The sequence below is a fragment of the Mus musculus genome, chromosome 19 (genome assembly GCF_000001635.26).
Source record: "Mus musculus strain C57BL/6J chromosome 19, GRCm38.p6 C57BL/6J".
NCBI lineage: Eukaryota > Metazoa > Chordata > Mammalia > Rodentia > Muridae > Mus > Mus musculus.
In genome coordinates this window covers 27,248,339-27,267,271 of record NC_000085.6, presented here as the reverse complement: position 1 = coordinate 27,267,271, position 18,933 = coordinate 27,248,339, and the positions used below count along the sequence as shown (strand labels likewise).

The 18,933-nt window shown below is 41.8% G+C and overlaps 1 protein-coding gene and 1 long non-coding RNA gene across 16 annotated transcripts in view; one reads left to right on the top strand and one right to left on the bottom strand.

The window, feature by feature from the left end:
• Gm35438 overlaps positions 1-18,933 on the top strand; it is a 215,028-nt gene that overhangs the window by 49,427 nt on the left and 146,668 nt on the right. The window contains exons 1-4 of one of the 4 annotated variants that reach the window (XR_877790.1): positions 2,851-2,876; positions 3,480-3,555; positions 4,894-5,043; positions 6,059-6,540. This is a non-coding gene — a long non-coding RNA (predicted gene, 35438). Of the gene's footprint in view, positions 1-2,850; positions 2,877-2,974; positions 3,556-4,893; positions 5,044-6,058; positions 6,541-18,933 lie in introns of those variants that run through there. The other 3 variants (XR_106015.5, XR_386631.2, XR_003952921.1) reach the window with 3 other exon arrangements.
• Positions 13,041-18,933, bottom strand: part of Vldlr (very low density lipoprotein receptor) — a 37,752-nt gene continuing 31,859 nt past the window's right edge. For 9 of the 12 annotated variants that reach the window (XR_003952777.1, XR_386457.3, XM_030250867.1 and 6 more), the window contains one exon: positions 13,045-18,167. Coding sequence is in view for 10 of the 12 variants with exons in the window: in XM_030250867.1 (XP_030106727.1) it covers positions 18,132-18,167 (36 nt within the window). In the remaining 2 variants the exon portion in view is untranslated. Of the gene's footprint in view, positions 18,168-18,933 lie in introns of all 12 variants that reach the window. The other 3 variants (NM_001347441.1, NM_013703.2, NM_001161420.1) reach the window with 1 other exon arrangement.

Here is an 18,933-nt window from a genome sequence, read left to right as displayed (position 1 = left end):
TTTGCCCCAGTGGCCTCATATAACAGTTTGGTTATCTCAGTAAACCCTGACACCCAAAATCTATAAGACCTGGCAGACCCCAGAAATTACTGTACTTTCCTTAGGTTGATGGAACTAGGATGCTAAGGATGGTTTGCTTCCTGCCATCTAACAGCATTCGTTGGCTTCCCTCCCCTCCCCCACCCGCTTGAATATGTACCCCAGATAGGTGTCCTCAAATTGACGAAGCTGGACCTTCTTAGCAGACACTCGGTAGCCAAGTTGACTCAGTTCCTGTAGCAGGTCTCGTGTGTCCTCCTGGCATGTCTCCAGGTCAGGTGCCCCACAATCAGGATGTCATCTTCGAACTGGAACACAGTTATTTGGGGGTGGGCCTTCCAGTATTCATCCAAGTCCTCATGCAGTGCCTTGTCAAAGATAGTGGGTGAGTTCTTGAATCCTTGTGTCAGGCATGTCCAACTCAGTTGTCCATTGAAGCCTTTCTCCAAATCTTGCCATTCAAAGGCAAATAGAGGCTGGCTTTTAGGTGCCAGAGGCAGGCTACAAAGCCATTCAGTGGCTGAAGCTTCCAAGGGATGTCAGAGGCAGCTTGGTTAATAAAAGCCATGTTCACAGCTGACTGGTATGCTCTAGCTTCTGGGTCAAAAGGAGTGTAGGTCCTATAGGCTTCAAAAAGTCTTTCTAGATGTTCCCTCGGGCTCTCATTCTTTCCCTGTATCACCTGGCTGACCTTAGATAAATTTGTGGGTCACCTGGCAGCCTCTCAGAGGTCCCCCATCAGAATCTGGTGGTTGACCCAGAGACTTTCCCTACTCTCAGCAGTGTAAAAATCCCAGACATGTCAACTCAAAGGAAAGGCTACATCAATATCAGCCTGGACTTGAGTGGACAGCCCATTTGTTCCTGGAACCAATTTCTGGATAGCTCCCACAATCCCCCCCCCCTCTCTCTCTCCTCTGACATGAAGAGGAACTGGAGCAACTGCTGACAGTCATCCCAGGTGGGCAGGTGAGTCTGCATGATTGAATCTAGAAGACCTGTGAGAGCTGATGGTCTTTCTAAAAATGGGGTATTCTGCAACTTTTAATTGTAAAGATCATTACTGGCGAACAGCACATATGCCATGAACTGTCTCCCCTGAGCATCTAGGGGTCCTGTAGCCTGGAGGAGTAAGGCCATAGTAGAGTCTGTCTTCTGGGTAGTATGGGCCCAAATGTGAGGTGAATTCCAAGTGGAGTCAGGGGAGTCAGGGGCTGCTCTTCCCTCTGCTTGTGCTGGCTGGGCACATGCAGTGGCAGTAGCAGCAGGAACATAAGGTAGGTGACAGAGATCCTCCCTGGGAGCAGAGGCAGGGGGATGAAGATGACCTTTTAAGAAGAAGAAGGGTGGGGAAAGAGAGGCTGGTGACAAAAAAAGGTCTCATCCAAACAGGGAGCTTCTCAACCAGATATTGCCACGTGGTGATATGTGACACTTGGTCTGGGTGACCCCAGACCTCATATACTTAATCTTTACCCTGTAAATGATGGGAATATAGAAAGTTCCCTCCTCAGGCCATCCTACTTTATAGGTGGGCCATTCATTCCTGCAGAAGACAGTTAGTTTGCGGAGAGGAACAACCAGACCAAAGTCTTCCGGGACTCTGCAAATGTCCTTAAAATGTCTCAGGACCGGGTGCTTTGTGCCTATTCCATCCCAGGAATCAAAGAAAAGTTTGTAGGAGAGGACAAAAAAGCAGAAACAGAACTCACACAGACAGATACATTCCCAGGGGAGGGGTGTGGGGTGGGGAGGGAAAAGGCTGTCTCAGGCGGTCTTAGACCTCCCTGCTCAGGGGAGGCCCACAGACCTGGTTCAGAAATCAGATGAGAACTGGCAAGTTCTCCTGCCTCTAGTAAGGGGTCTGGAGTGTCCTCCATTGCCCCTGGCCAGGTGACGAAATATTGTCTGCCCTGTCCCTCTCAGCCTCCAGATTAAATCTGAAACAGAAACACAGAGATGATGAAAGCCAACTTACCAGTCAGAAAAACACTCCACTCTTTGGGTCAGGGCAGTCTCCAGTGAATCCCAGATGAGCTCCCAAATCTAAGGGTCCACGATTTGCTGAAGAATGATATCCCAGACTCAAATAGTATGCAAAAGCAAAGAGTGTTTTATTTGCAGAAGTCCAGCATGCTGGGGTCTACCACCTTTCAAGATGGAGGTGCCCTAGTGAGCTTGCAGGCCCAATTTAAAGAACATTATGGAAATTCTGGGATAGGGTAGGTGGCCTCTATTGTAATCTTTTGGCTCTATCCCTAGAGACATTCCAGAACCTTTGCTGGTATGGGGGATGGGGGGATGGCAACTGTTGCTGAGTAAGTCTGGAAACTGCTGCTGACCCACTGGCCTTGCCTCAGGTCAGGTGGCAGGGCATGGACTTGCCTGGACTTGCCCAGTTCTTGGAAACAGAGATTTAGGCCTAGTCTCCTGAACTGCCAATTTGAATCCTGTCATGGAGTCAGCTTAGCCTCTCTCAATAATTTTAGGGTTGGGGGGTGGGGGGTCACCACACCAAGAGGAGAACTGTGTTATAGGGTTGCAGCATTAGGAAGGTTGAGAACTACAGGCCATCAGAGTGGCACATAAAAGTTTTGGGTTCTTTTTAAATCTAAAACTACAGTAGGCTATACCTTTATATGAACCAGTCATCTTTTCCAGCTTTGGAGGCTTCAGTTATATAAGAAAGAATGATGAGCAATCCATGGGGACAAGCCAGTAAGCAGCATTGCTCCATGGTCTGTGCTTCAGTTGTCTTCAGGTTCCTGCCTTGAGCTTCTGCCTCTAAGTGTCTGCCCTGCTTGAGTTCCTGCCCTGGCTTCCTTTCATGATGGACTGTAAGCTATAAGTCAAAATATACCCCCCCCCCTTTCCCCAAGTTGTTTTTGATCATGGTGTTTTATTATAGCAATAGATACCAAACTAAAATAGTTCCTCTGAATTGCTTCCTTTGAAGTGGTTAAAACGACACCTTTTATGTTATGTGTGTCCTGCCATAGTTTAAAAAGGTAAGGCATAATATCAGATCCTATATAGATGAGCTCAGGGAATGGAAGGAAAGGTCTCTCAGAGACAAAGGTCTCTGATTTTCTTTTTCAATTCTATCATGGCATAAGACTTTGGTACAAGCATGCATACTTGGTACAAATCCATGCCCTGCACACACACCAATTGATTGGTGAGTACCTTTAGTTGATAGATTTCTTGCAGATTCCCAGCTTTCTTGTTGGTAAAATGGACCAATGAGAAATGATGATTGTCACATTATTGTGTATGTGCGATGCTTAGCATAGTGCAAAATTCAGACAGGCATAAACTAGTTAATTCATAGGCCCTCCCACCTTCTCCCCAATGACTGTATTCTCTCCCCATCCCTACACCATCTCATCTTTCCCATCATTCTTTTCTACTTGCAAATATTTGGTCCTCTGATCCAAAAGTGCCTCAGTGATAGATGATGTCCTCCCTGGCTGGCTCAGGGAGTGGATACCACGGAGATAACGGTCTGTGAACCAGGTATGTATTTGGAAAGCTGTGCAGATGTTTAAACTGAAGCCAGAGTCCAGTCTTTATGCCTGTGGTATTGCCCATGCAGCCCACACATCCCCCTCTGTCACGGTAGAGTTAGAGCCATTAGGTTTCTTAGAATGTCAGTTTTATTTTCCTTATGCCAAAGCATAAAGCAGCCCCCTCTCTTCTGTTTGCACCTGGCTTTCTTTTTTAAAGTTACTATTTTTAGAGCAGGCAATTTAAAAGTCAAAAGGTTCCACAATGATACAATGAAACCCAGCATTTACTTTCTTACTCATGCCTCTTCCCAAATGTATCTACACAGAGACAAGTATCATTAACTCTTACTGATTTTATTGCTAATAGTCTATCACACTCCATTTTCCAAATTATATAATTTTACTGTTTTGCCTTATTTTTTATTTGGTTAGATACCATCGATTGACTTATTACAATTAAATATGAGAATTTTCTCAAATTTTGTTCCCAGAGATCTGACATGTTCTTTTGGTCTCCATAGAGACCGAAAAACTAATGATACACACACACACACACACACACACACACACACACACACACACACACACACACACACGCACACACACACATACACACACAGACATTCATGTCCATTTATACACATATACAAACTCACATACAAACACATACATACAAATAGATAGGATAGATAGATAGATAGATAGATAGATTGATTGATTGATTTTGAAAAACAGATTAATGGACAATGTTGATTCCTAGCTTGCTCATCCTACTATCTATGAAAAGTCTCTGGTTTGTCTCTTTAAGATTGTATAGCTGATGATTCCTGTCAAGATTAGAGAATGATCTGTGTTATGAAAGACATCTAAAAGGTTTTCAATTTGCTGTGTGGATGAGAGTAGGTCTATATATTCCTTTACAATTCAGTATTTAAGAGAATTGGAACAAAACAGAAGCCAACAGTAGAACATAGTCCTGGTTCAGTCCTGCCCTGATGTTTGGGTGATAAAAGGATTATTTAGACAAATCTGTTACCGAGGAAAATGTTCATAATGTGAGAGAGATAATCAAGCGTTCATGTGTTTAAATGTGTATAATAATATTTTTTAAAAGAAAACTGCAAAATTGTTGTCATTATTAAATACTTTGAATTATAAGACAAAAACTGTGCTAACGAGATAAATGGCTCTTTAAATGTAAAACTAAAGAGGTGTCTTTTCAAAAAGCTTTCTCATTTGATGAAGTATAAGGAGACCACATTCTCGGTTGCATTGGCTTTCTTCCTATCTCTTGTCAGTGGTGTGACTCATAGACACTTTTGCCTTGACTCTTTGGCCAAAATAGGAGGTGAAATACAGTCTGAGCTCTGTGGCACCAAGTGACCCAACAACCCAAGGCCACTCTGTGTGGTGCAGACTAGAGACACATAAGGGGCCTGAGTCCAGGAGGTGGTTAGCATGAAGAGCGAGTGTGAACGAGCCACAGGCATCCTTGGTAAGCATTAAACTTTCATTGTATTGAGGGTCTTAGAAAAAAGAAATGTCAAGCACATGGCAGTAATTTTGAAAAATGTCATGTTGGCCCTTAAGATTGTATGTTCTCCCTGTCATTCTCTCTCCTTCCTGCTCTTTACCATTTTAATGAAGTTTCCTTACAATCTTGGATTTCAAAGGGCTTTTACTTAGTTGTCAGTTGACTTTTACAGAAAGCCTTCTCTAAGCTCTTCCTTACTCAATCCATTGACATGCCGTATTAGATTGCTTAATATTTAGCATTCCTGGACTAGCTTGGGAATTATGATTTGGTCATGGCAGATTATGTACTCTATACATTTGAATTTGATTTGCCAGCATGTTCTTTGGGAATTCTTTTCATTTGCCTTCATAAATGATGATAACCTATAAATTCGTGTAAGCAAGGATATGGATGCAAGCAATATATCAGTGTTAGAAGCAGGACAAGATTATTTCCACTCTAAGTAAAATATAGTAGGTAATCCATATTTATAATAAGAGACTGCATTGTTTATTTCTTAATAACTCATTAAATAAGTAGAGATGTATACCTGAAGAATTTTTATGTCTTTGATCATGGGGTGCATTGGCCTATTTTCTTATAATATTTCATCTAATTTTGTATCAAAATACCGTTTGCATCTTGAAATAATTTGAGAAATATCCTATAGCTTTCAATTTTCTGGAAGATATTAGGTAAGCACCATGCTACTGTTTTCTTAAGTATTTGTTGGGGATGGCTTTGAACCCCAGTCTCATGTGCAGACCCATGGTGTAAAAAACGATGGTGTCTACACAATTTGCTCAAGAAACTGAATCTAGCACTTGTAGGTAGGGAGAGAGCCTAGACACTGAAGAAAACATATTCTAATTGCCAATGTTGCTGAAGATAAAGCTTTTGGCTAACTTCGGAAGGCTTGGGGAGATCTGTTAACATAGGAGGGAACGTGACTCTCTCTGATGGAAACTGAAAGGAATGTTTTCTTCCTGGGAAGGCTATAAGAAGGCTGTCACCATGGACACTGAGGAGTGGCACCTCCTGCTTGGAGCTTCTCGTGAAGCTGAACAAATCTAGCCTGGCTTCACGCGTGCTCTATGAAGTACCAAGAATGAAATCAGGCCAGAACATTTTTAAAGAAGTCGGATTTTTCAAGGACTATCTTGGATTTCCTTTTCTTTGTATGTTTAAACAACCGTAGATGTTGAGAAATCCAAAGGACCTACTCATAACACCACTCTGCAAAGTTGCCAGCTGCCTACAACTCTGAAGATTTGTCCTATGATCAAGTACAATCTGGACTTGGTCTTCTGTTCTAGACATGGTGTTCAGGGAAATTCCTTCCACAGTGTTCATTGTATTGAAGGGAATAATACAGCAATATGTGATTGATTGCTACGGCTGCTCTCACCAAGTTGCCCTGCATTGCATCAGCTGCCAGCATAGGACAGGGCCAAATAAAAAGCTTAGTAAGGCCAATTGTAAGAATAGTGACGTGGGCTTATTTGAAGATCAAAACTACAGCATCCTGTAAATCTGTAATTGCTCTTGAAATTATCTCCTAAGATACAAGTTTTCTAAGAGTATCTTTTATGATTTTCTTCTGCCCTTTGAGTCCAACAAAACCTGTGTGTTAGTAAAGAACACATTCCTTGCTAATGCTAAGAACTGTTGCCAGGAGAAAGCCATAGTCAACATCTCTAGAAGACTTATTGGATTACAGAATAGGGCTCACTGGCACCCGTGTGAAAGTCTTGGCTTTGACAGTGTGGGTGGCGTTATTTTAACCACAGAACACCCTGCACTGTGATTCTTATTGTAAACCAAAGGTCTGTGGCATCAAACTTCAGTACGGTCTCTATTTGGGATGTGAGCCTGCCAAATGTGCACATGGCAAATGTGTTTTATTCAAACAGCTCTGGGGGGAAAGAGAGCTCACATTTGGATAGTGCGCATCTGTTTTCCCATCTGGTTCTCATAACAACTGTGTGCAGTGACTGAGTCAGAGTTTATCATTGGCTTGTTTGAAGGTGGAGAAATGGAGAGTCAGTAAGTGAAAGGAATTTACCAGAATTGTAAGGCAAGTAGGAAGCAGCTAAGATCAAAACTCGCAGCTTTCAGCCCAGACTCTCATGGTAGTACCAGTGTGGTAATTTCTTCACAATGAAAACAGACATTATAGTTAAGGGTTCAGTTTGAAAGATCAAAATAGACCCCAACCCCCCCCAAGCCACAGTGAAAGCCAACATTTCACTGCTGGAGCTAGATTTGTTAATTTCTCTCACCAGCCAGAGGGGTCTGGGTGGGTTTCCTGTAGCAGGGATGTGTCCCCTCCTGTGGAGTGGTCCTCAAATCCAATCAGAAGGCAGTTAGTGACCTTTCCCCCAACCCCGCCTGCAAAGCACTCATACCACCAATTGCACGGTAGGCATATCTTGCTGGTAGGTTAATGCTATTGCACAAAAGCTTCAAAGCTGAGTAAGACTGTGAAGGTTCTCCTCCAGCATTCTGCACAGCACCTTCTGGTTCTATGGACAATGATCGCCACGGAGGATGCTTAACAGCTCAGCTCCACCCTAATTTCTGTGTCCTTTAATGAAAATATGTTGTTTTGTCAATGTAGAATTGGAGGTTTTGTGAAATTTTCAATTGTTACACCTATATACAGGACCCCCCACAGTATGCGTCACAAAAGATACTGATTCTGTGGTTGGCTCTATCCATTTTGGTGCCATCTCAGGACTTATACATTGTATCTTAGGAGTACAGAAACACTAAAAGAAAAAATGGAGGTATTGAGATGGATGAGTCCCAACTCATATATTCATTCTAGCCTGAGGCGTGCACATCCTTAGACTTCATAGGGAGACAGCAGGAGATCCCAAGTCACTGACATTAAATGTGAGAATTTGTGTTTCAGTCATCCCTCAGTATACACCAAGCATACGTCCCAGGATCCCTGTCTGTTGAGGGCTTTTGGTGCAGTTTCTAGGAATTTGGCATTTGTCACTGGGCTTGGACAAGGAAGTAGGCTCAGATAAGAATATTAGAAGCAATGATCATGGGGCTTTTCTTACTATTTTGCTGAATTCCTACCTTATGTGATCTCTTTGCTGACTACTTTACTTAATTATGACCTTGTGTGACCCTTTGCCTTTCTACTTTGCTTAATTACTATCTCGTGTGATCGCCTTGATTACTACTTTGCTTGACTACCTTGTCTTTGCTCTAAGAACTGACCGTAGTTTTTGGATGTACCTAGAATGATATAAAAGCAGGCTAGAGAGACATAGAGTTGCTCCCGCCTCAGCACTGGCTGGAGCCATGTTCTAGTGTTGTCTAATTGTTTTCCTTCTTTTTCAATCCTCACTCCCTCCCTTGAAACCCTGTTGACTGACTGAGCTGGCTTGGTCACCTGCCAACCAAATTTCATGGATGTCAGAGTTTCTCCTATGTTTCCTTGAATGGTGGTACTTGTACACAACCTGTGCCTTTCCTCCCATGTACTTCATCATGTCAAGATTGCAGGTTGCGCATCCGTAACTCACAAACACAAAATAGAAACATCTTGATCTCTAACATGATACCAGAAGAAGAACACTTCACATCATGAACCTTGCTTCATATATAACATGATTGAACTCTTTGTGTGACATCACTTTCAAGCTACATGTATAAGGGTACTTGAACCATAAATGAACAAAACTTCTTGGACTGCATGCTCTCTTGGGCTCTATGCTTCTCTATAGATAAAAGTTGTTCAGTTAATGTGTTGCCTGGGAACAGCACATCCCTTGATGTGCTGACACATGTGCCCAGCTCTAGGACTGCTGTTTTCTTGTACTTTTCATCAAAAGCCACTAAAGTAAATTTTGATGAAGGAACACACACACACACACACACACACACACACACACACACTCAAACCTGTGTATTTCACATTCTTATTGTTTATTCAAGGCACAAATTTCTACCCCCTACACTTTGGTTCCACCTTACTCTCTGCCTGATTTTTTTTTTTTTTAAATAGATTTTTGGATCAATGGATTAGCCCAATCCCCTGACTCAACTCAGGGACATTCTCCAGTAAGTACTAAGATTTCCCATCTCTAAGGCAATATAGAAATCTCCTTTCCCAGGGACATTATGTTCCCAGGCCTTCTGCCAAGGCAAGAACAGATACTGTTCCACCTCAATTTTCCTGGGTTTCCAAGAGTCTGAGATTGCACACAAACTAGTATGCCACTTCTGATGAATTGATGCTATTAATTAGGCATTGAAATCTTTATCTGTTTCCTAGAGGAAACAGTTGAGAGTGTTGGGGACGTTGTGTCTGCTGCTGGGGAGAGGCTTCGAGGAGAACTGCACGAAGCCTCTAGTCTCAGTCCTGCACTCTCTTCCTGGAGGTCACCAGATCCAGAGATACTGGGAGGCAGGCTTGCTTTTCTGAGTGAGACTGGTACTGGACTGATGTGTGGAAAGTGGCCTTCTCTTTCAGAAGCTGTTAACACTTGGATTCTAGCAGAGGGGCAGTTTGGAAACTCAGTTCCTATATTAGCATATTTAAATAAAATCCTTCAAATTTTAGATCTTAGGAAGACCTTATTTTCTGAGACAATTATACTCTCTGTTTCTGTCTTCCTTTCTGTCTTTCTTTTTGTTTCTGTCTTCCTCCTTCCTTTCTTGCATTTATTTCTTTCTCTCTGTCTCTGTCTCTCTTCCTCCTCCTCCTTTTTTTTTCTTTTTTCTTTTCTTTTTTTTCTTTTTTTTTTCTTTTTTTTTTTTTTTTTTTGTATCACAAGGGCATGAGCTGTCAGTGACTTTGTGGCTTATGATAAGAATTGTTACACTGTGGGTGGCTGGAAGCCAGTCTGCCGAGTGGGTTCTTTGCTCTACCAGGGCTCTGTCACGTCTGCCGAGTGGGTTCTTTGCTCTACCAGGGCTCTGTCACGTTCTCCTTTATCAGGTATAAGGCTCAGTGACTTAGGGTCCTCCTTAACTCAGAAGAGCAAGGATTCTAACATTTCATCAAGCAAATAGTTCTGATGGTTCTCTGAAGCTTTTAAAAATCGAAGTGGCTAGCAGAGACCTGAGAAGCAGCTGGTGTACAGAAAAGAGTGTCTAAAGCTACTGTATTATTAAAGAGAAAATATTGCCCATATACAGGTGGGTGCCCAGGAGCTTGGCTATGGCTCTGTTCTCCAAAAAACTTAATCCAAATGTGTCCCTAGAATGACTTCACCTGGAAGATAGAAAAGGACAGACTGACATGTTGAGGCCTCTGAGCTGAAGGCAATGATCTCTGCTCCTAGTACAACTAGATTCTTCTAGATTCCAACATCCTTGGCTCAGGAGCAGCACCATTCATGTTCTTCCCACACTGCCTGCAGAATTGGTAGTTTTTCCATGTATGTGGTTTGTGCATTGTAGACAGTTGGGGCAGTCAGGTTGGTATCTTCAGGCAGAGGACACAGCTGAGCTAGGAGCCTGCATGAAGGGGCGTGTTACACCCCATCATCCATTCAGGGAGGTATCCAGTACATACATCTTCCTCATGTAATAAATGTGAAGAGTACCTGCCCCACCAAACCTATGAACTTGGTCCAGATCTATTGTCATAGTCCTCTAACTCACACCCTGTTTGTGTGTTTGCTTCCCAAACGAAGCGTTCGGTGGAAACGTTTTAAAATTGGGTGTGTTTCTGCTGTGTCACCCCATCTCGTGTTATTCCATCGCTTAGATATTCCTGAGTTCTAACCACCATCCTTGAAGTTGACAGCACTTGGTCCCTGTTGCTCTCTCTCCTATTCTTTGCCTTTGCCTCTGTGGCAACAAAGCCACTTTGCTTTGTCTGCGATAAGTCATGCATGCTTTTCACTCAGAACCTGGCCCCTACCCTCATAGACTTGCCCCACACTTCATCTGTTTCTGTTTTTGTTTTTGTTTTGTTTTGTTTTGTTTTCCTCCAGTCACCTCCCTGGAGAGTGTCCTAGAAATGTTATCTAAATTAGACCACTCTGTGTTCCATGGTTTATTTTATTTTCCTTCATAGTTCTTGTCTCCACCTGTGTTGGATCAGTTCCTGGCTCCCAGCTCATTCAAGTTTTGCATTTTGTCCTAATTGATGTTCCATCCAGTATCTGCCCATCTTGAAACTGTCCCAGAACCTCTGAAAGACCATCACCACTATTCCCCTGAGGCCCGAGGGAGAAATACTGTGCTAACTACCTTACACTATCTTCCACTGAGAATTTTTTCTCAGAAAACCATGGTTCTATTCATTTAAAGAACTAGACCTCAGAAAACATCACGGGGGGTGGGCATGGGGAGATAGAGTGATGACTCAGCAAATAAAAGCACAAACTGCTATTGCAGAGGACCCAACCTTGGTTCCTATCACCCATGTCGGGTGGCTCACAACTGCCTATAACTCCAGCTCCAGTGGAATCTAACACCACTGGCTTTGATGGGTACCTGTACTTACATGGACACACTCACACATAGACATACACACCTACTCATAATTGAACCATCATCTTTTAAAATAGAGAAAACAAATATAAGGACTGAAGGCTTAAAACACATTCTGCTCCAGAATTCAACATCCCAGCCTCAGTTATCCAGACTTAACTCTCTTTTTCTTACCCTGAGGACCTGACTTGTCTACTGAGCAGAGTCACTCCAAAGGGTGTGTTAAGTTCTCCTTCCCAAGTGGTGTTAAGGTATAAGTTACCTTTCCAACTGATTAAAAAGACCTTGCTGTATAACTGGTGAACTCTAGCCAGGCACTTGCATTTTTTAATCAGCACAATGTCACATGTGAGACCTTCTGCAAAGCCAATAAATACAGGACAATTAATCTTCTTGCTTTTTTTTTCCATGTAGAAAAGGTCACCAATACTAGTGTTTCAAGGAGAGAATTAGGAGGGAACACTCATAATGGGTGATTAATTCAAAGAGGCAGATCAGAAACCAGGTCCCCAGGTGAACATGAGTAAAAGATTTTAAGTTTACTGAAAAACAAACAAACAAACAAAACACCAGCTAACCAACCAAAACAACATCAAGCCCCACCCCCAAACCAAACCAAAACCCGACAATGACAATGATGATGATGTAGGGATGGTGTAAGAAAAGCTGTAGTCATTATCAGATCAGTCTAGATCTACTTGCCTCTATCTGAGACACACGTGGTGGTGGCTGTGATAGTTTTCAGAAGAATGTATTAGTATGACCGTGACCAAAGGTAGTCATGTGGTGGGAGGGCGGTCCCATGTGTTGTGCCTCTGCATTCATTACGAACTCACCAGAGTGAGTGAACTTCAAAATTTCAAAGAGTCCTTCCCTCCTCTTTTTCATTTTCTTCCCTCCCTTCCCCAGCTGTGTCCCCCTCCCTTTCTTCCTCCCTCCCTTCCTGTCTTCTGTTTTTGAGTTTCCCTATCTTCCAATTAGCTCCTTCTGAACTCAGTTTACACCCAGGATAATTCAAACACTCAAGGCCCAATTCTTAGATATGTCTCATGTGGATTTAGCTTTATCACGAACCAATTCCAATAGACCTCCGGAGAACTGACGAAAGCTCAGAATTCAGGAGCAATTCCCTGCTTCTCAGTGTCTGTTTTATCTCTCATCTCGGAGCATCATCCCTTCAGTCGAGTGCGGCCTGACCTGTGAGGAAGAGCTGGTCCAACAGTCTTTCTGGAACACAGCACTGACTTTGTTTCAGTCAAGGGAAGAAGAATAGGGATGGGGGATGGTGAGGAGGTGACTACGACACTGTTCCTCATGGTGAAACCCTAACTGTCCTTTTCAGGGTGGCAAGACAAGGGTCATCTTAGCCTGACCAGCTCATGTCTGGATGATTCTTGTTGTTTTCTTTAAAGGCCAACTGTGTCATCTTTAGTTATTCAGCTGAGAAAAGATGGAAGATTTGAGCCAATGTTTCCCCCAAGAAGGTCTCTAGAAAAAGTAGACTTTGCAACAGTTATCTCAAAAATAAATTTTTATTTAAGATAAATGTACAGTTCATTTAGAGAAAAATAATTATCTACAGGTCAGCAGGACTGGATGTGTTCCAACATGTGCCTTTACAACAGTGACAGTACTAAGACAGCGGTCTGGTGTGCGCATGGGCCTTCTGAGACATCATGTGTTCTTAAGCCATATTTCTCGTATCAAGTGTAATGTTTAAAAGAGGCAAGACAGTTTTGTGAAAGTTAGCCATTTTGTTCAAAGACATTCTTTTCTCTCCAAGTAGACACATAAGTTGAGAAACAGCCCAATGTCCCAGCAGATTCTAGAATACTTGAGATCAGTTTTGAAGTCACAGTAGCATCATTCTATGAACAAGCCATATTTCCTGTCTCCTGTGATGTGTTCTCCACTTGGTTGCCTTGGAAACTGAAAATTATTGTATGGCAGTTTGCTTTCTTCTAATATGCTCTGCTCAGGAGTGATGTCATATCTCCAAATTCCTTTAGAGAATCTGCCTTTTTCTTAAAGCTACTCCTATTTCTACTCAGATGGCCAAGTAAAAGGATTCTACCAAGTCTCGAGTCTTGAAGTCATGTCTCAACTGAGTTATACTGTGCTATTCTGTTGCCACACTACTGGCTTTAGAGTTCTGTGCATCATCATCCCGGTTAGGTAGGAAATCTATAACAACCGAGAAACTGCAGACATGCTCTGCAAACCTATAGGAAAAGAGACTCAGCAAATATACAGTGTGATATCCAACTTAACATTTGCACAGGACAGCACCCTCACCCTAGACCATGGCAGCAAGCTTATTTGGTTTGGAATCTCACATGGTTCATGGTCTTAGCTTTCACATCTGCAAAATCAAGATAATACTTGCCTATTAGGGTTTCTGAGAAGCTCTAATAAAAGACAGAAGAGCACTTATTTAGCACACTATTAAGCATATAGTAAGAATTGAAGGGCCATTATAAATTTCAATAGCCATTTAAACACTCTGGAGGTTCCAATACTTGTTTCCATGTCTTAGCAGGAGCAAAGACAGACACACACACTAGCTTTGACTCCAGAGTTTAAATCATAGAGTCCTTTAAGGATTTTCACCTGTATGAATTGAGATCCTCAGAGCTGAGTGCCCTTGCTACTCACTGAGTGAAGCTACCTGCCATGCTCGCTGGTGAGGGCACTTACCAGTTCCTGGACTGTATAACAACACACACCGACAGTCATAGTCAGTACATGTGCCCATGCACACCAGATGCCAGACACTGTGCTGAGCTCTTGGATGCCACTGCTATATCACGCCATTGTCTCAGTGAATTCCTATCATCTCCATCCTACAGAGATGCTTAGTAATTTGCCCTCTCTAGGACCCCTGGGACAGAGAAGCATGTGTTATTGACAATTCGTAGAGCTCTAAACACACACCCAGCTGCCCATCTGACTTTGCTCCCAAGCACAGTCAAAAAGAAAGCCATCCTTGAAATATCCCAGAGTTACTACCGAGCCCAGACTCCCCACACTCTTCCTGTCTCACACTTGTCCCAGGGTCAACACAGACACACAACAGGGAAACTTAAATGGATTCTAAATCTGTGGCCCCACTTCATTCCTGTGTCTTGGAGGAACCAGGCTCAGAAACACAAACAGATTGAAGTGACACTGTAAAGAGATGGGACCTCTGATCACAACCCTCAACTTAGGAGTCCCTAGTCCTTAGGGCAAAAGAATTACAATTGGCTCTCCATCGGTAAAGGTCGATGGGAATGAGATTCCTACAAACATGATTATTATCCTTCCCAGGAAGCTCTTGTGAACTGGAGACCTCCGTGCTGGACATGAGAAAACCAAGTAAACAAACAAAAACCAACGACAAAACCCACAAAGACTGTCTCATTTTCAAAGCCATTTTCCTTTCTCCTTGAAAGCAAGACTCTCTTGCAGAGTTTTTTCCATTTCTGGAATTTGACAAGCTTAAGAGTCTAGAATATGGACGAAATCAGGCCACAGTTCTCAGTCTTTCCAAAGAGGGCAAAACATCGGCTTTAGAAATGAAGGGCACAACATCTGAACTAGGAGTAGCATTTTTTTGTTGTTTGTTTTGTTCTTGAAATTAGGTAAGCAAAAGGGTGTATGATTTTTTTTTTTTAATTTGTTTGCTTTGCCACAGGTAAAAGAAAGTAGCGTGATGTTCATTTGGGTTTAAGGGAACATACTGTTCTATTGGGAAAGATTTTACTAGGGAAGAATGCTAGGAAATCAGTTCTCTTTAGCAATGCGATGCACAGGAAGCCCAGTAGCATCTTTGAGGGTGGAGCGAAGACAGTTAAAAGCTAGGATATGGGTGGGTCTCAGATTTCTGCAGGATCCATGACTGAAAAGCGAGTCTTATAACTGGTCAGTAGTTAAGCTGTTTAAAACCTGCCTGCTCACTTTGGAGAGGGGGTATCTGACTTCCAATAATAAAAGGAATCAAGGCAAGTGCCCAAGTTAAAGCCTCAAAGAATTAGTTTTGTCCTCTATTTACCCAGATCCAAAGGCTCACAAATCATGACACATCTTCAGAGTAACTGTTAGAATATTCTAAGTGACCTGGTGATATGCAAAGCCTGCATCTTAACAAGGAGCATGCAGCTTGCATCAACTTCTTAACATTTTTCACTGAGACTTGGCTGAACTTCTTTACCAGGGTCCACAAATCTGTTGATTTTTCTATACTTTGCAGATACTTCTCAAATTCCCAGATGTTCCACTCACAGTTGCCTCATGACAGGCTGTTTTAATTATAAATATCCTTTTTAGGATTTGATATTTCATATTTTACCCCTTAGTGAGTTATCTAATACATTGAGCCCTAGAGAAGTGGTTCTCAACCTTCCTAATGCCACGAGTCTTTAATATAGTTCCTCATGTTGTGGTGACCCTCAACCATAAGATTATTTCATAACTAGTTCATAACTATACATTTGATATTGTTATAAATCATAATGGCAATCTCTGTTAGTCAGCATATCTGTTATGTGACCTACCCACCCCCAAAGGGGTTGCGATCCAGAAGTTGAAAACTGATGCTCCAGAGACTCAACCAACTCACGTCAACCAATCTCATAGAGAGTTCTTGTTTGGGTGATAAAGGCCAAGGTTCTCATCCCGTGTGAACTATCATACACTGAATCAATTAGCAGTCTCACCAGATAACTAGCTACTCTAGCAATACTCAACAATACTCGGTCAATATTTAATCACTTCATTTTTTATAAATGACTTTGTGACTTTTAAATTACAGCAAGTTCTACCTAATGTTGGATTTTTACAGAAGAGACAAGGTTTTTTGTTTTTGTTTTTAAATGAAATGATCTTTTTCAGATGCTGGCTCAGTTCTTTCATCCCAAGAAACCAGCAACATTTTTTTCAGTGACCACTTCACGATGGAGTCAGAGCATCTCATCTGAGTTTTAAGCTTTGTGTCTTCCTTCACTTCCAGGAATCTTGAGACTTCAGTCAGGATGTGATGGCCAACATGATGGAAAACTCACAAAAATCTTCCCTTGACACAGTACCACTTTTTCATCTCCAACTCCTTCTTTGTTCTCCACACTAAAGTTCCACAAATTCTCCACAGAAAGACCATCTCTACATATTTGATGCCACCACACTGACAATTTTGAATACATTACAGTTACACCCTCCATAAAAAGCCACATTAGAATAGATTTTGTCGAACTTTATGTTATATTCAAAGTACATGAGGAATTTGTGAAAACTGTTTTCTGGTCTGTATTACTGGGGTTTCTGATTAAGTAGGTTTGGGGTGAGAACCAAGAATCCTCATTTCTGTTAAGTTCCTAGCCTCCCATGCTGCTGTTCCTGGGACAGGCTAAGAACCACAACTTAGATTGTTCAGCAACGCTGCCTACCTAGTATCCTTCCTACCCGTCTTCTAGTTAAGACAGGCCAGACTCTTATAAGAATAAAGCCCTTTCCCATGCCATAGAAGGCACTTGTCTTTGACCTACAAATAGAAAAAGAACATGGATGACAAAGTAAGAAAACTCATGAGAATCTTGGCATGTGTTTCTAGATCATGGGGAAAAAAAGTAAGAAAAAGAAATCTGTTAAAGAAAGGAATTCTGGAAGACAGTGTCATTTATAAAATAAAACTACATAGGCTGGGTGAAGTGGTGCAGCCATGTAATTCTAGAAGTTGAGAGGCTGAGGCAGGAGCATTGCAAGCTTGAGGCCAGCAAGGGAAGAAAGGAAGGAAGGAAAGAAGGAAGGAAGTGATAGATTTGGAGGTACAAATATTAAACTGTATCTAATTGTTTAGCTGGTTCTTGGTTGTATACCATCCAAGATACTAGCTCGATTATGGGCTTAGGTATACAACATCAAGAACTAACTCTAGCTTAAATGTTTGGGACATTTGGTGATACTGTTCCCAGAAGCTCATCTTAGAGGAATAATCAAAACCATGGTTAAGCTGCTTGGTTTAATTTTTTTTTTAGCACTTGAAAAAAACGTACAGTAGTTTGAAGTCAGTCTTTGCAAACCTCGACAGAGGTCAAAGATTTCATTCATACGTACAAAATTAGTTACAAATTTTTTTTTTTTTTTGGCAATTTCATCTTAGTAACCCGTTTTATCCTATTGCCATTGTCCCAACCATTGAAAAAGTTTACAATAATTTACATAGAAATATCTTCAAAGTGCTTAAGAATAGTGATTGTTCTCTGGGATATGTACAGGTGGCCTATACAATGTATGTACAGGTGGGAGTCACTATAGCACAAGGTTCATTGCTGGAATATGGCTTTCTAGGGAAAGTGCATATTTGGCCAGAGATGGCAATACTGTCTAGGGGCTCAAGGGTTACAGATACTTGGTAACCACATCCAGAGCTGAAGTAGAATGTGGCCAAGAATATTTACAAAAGTAATATAAAAATGATCAAGTACTCAAACTTGATCCACAAAAAGATATCTTGATGTTCTTCCAGATGGGAGGAAGAAAGGAGACTTCAGCGCTGGCTCTGTTACCATTCCAGAGTAGGGTGTTATTGGTGTAGACCTCATAGACCAAGATTTGTTCAGAACTCAAGCCAGATCATCATCTGTGCTTACAACTGATATCTGCAGAGAAGACAAAGGTTCAGGTGAGCTTGGCGGTTACTCTACGGAGTGGACTTTGCTTTTGAGTAGGCCATTTAAAGACCAAAAGAGTTGGAGGTCAGAAACATAACATTATTATTTTTTTTATGTACCCCAAGCTGAAAATCTAAAATTCAAAAGGGGATTCCAAGTCTGAAATCTTCTGAGTATCACCATGACACTACAAAAGAAAAATTCTACATCTAACCTTATATTATTGGTTGTGGTCAAAATGAACATACATCAAAATGTCATGTAAAGTGTATATAAAACAAATGGATTTTGTGTTCAAACTTCTTATGTATGCAAAAACTTCAAAATCCATGCCCCTCTGAACACTTTGGACACCAAGTATTTTAAATATGGGATATTTAACTTGTACCTACTTGGTTGGAAAAAAACTTTGACTGATTCTGTTTACGGACTATAAATCTTAAAGACAAATGTGAAAAGATATATGATATGCACTGAACCTTACTCCCTGTTCCACCAGAGATCATGCAAGGACACTGTTCATGTTCATCATGGTTCAGTCAGCATGGTCCTGAAGTGGAGGCCAAATATGTACTTGAGTTTTTAGTGGAAGAACAAGCGATTGCTGTTGTTGCTCTTGTAGAAAGCTGTCTCTCTGGGTGGGATGGAGCACCTCTCCAAGGAAAGCACTTATTACTTTTGGCTAATTGAATCTTACTCAAGCTATTGACTTTCAGTCAACTCCTCTATCCACAATTCTCATGTGTCCACACTG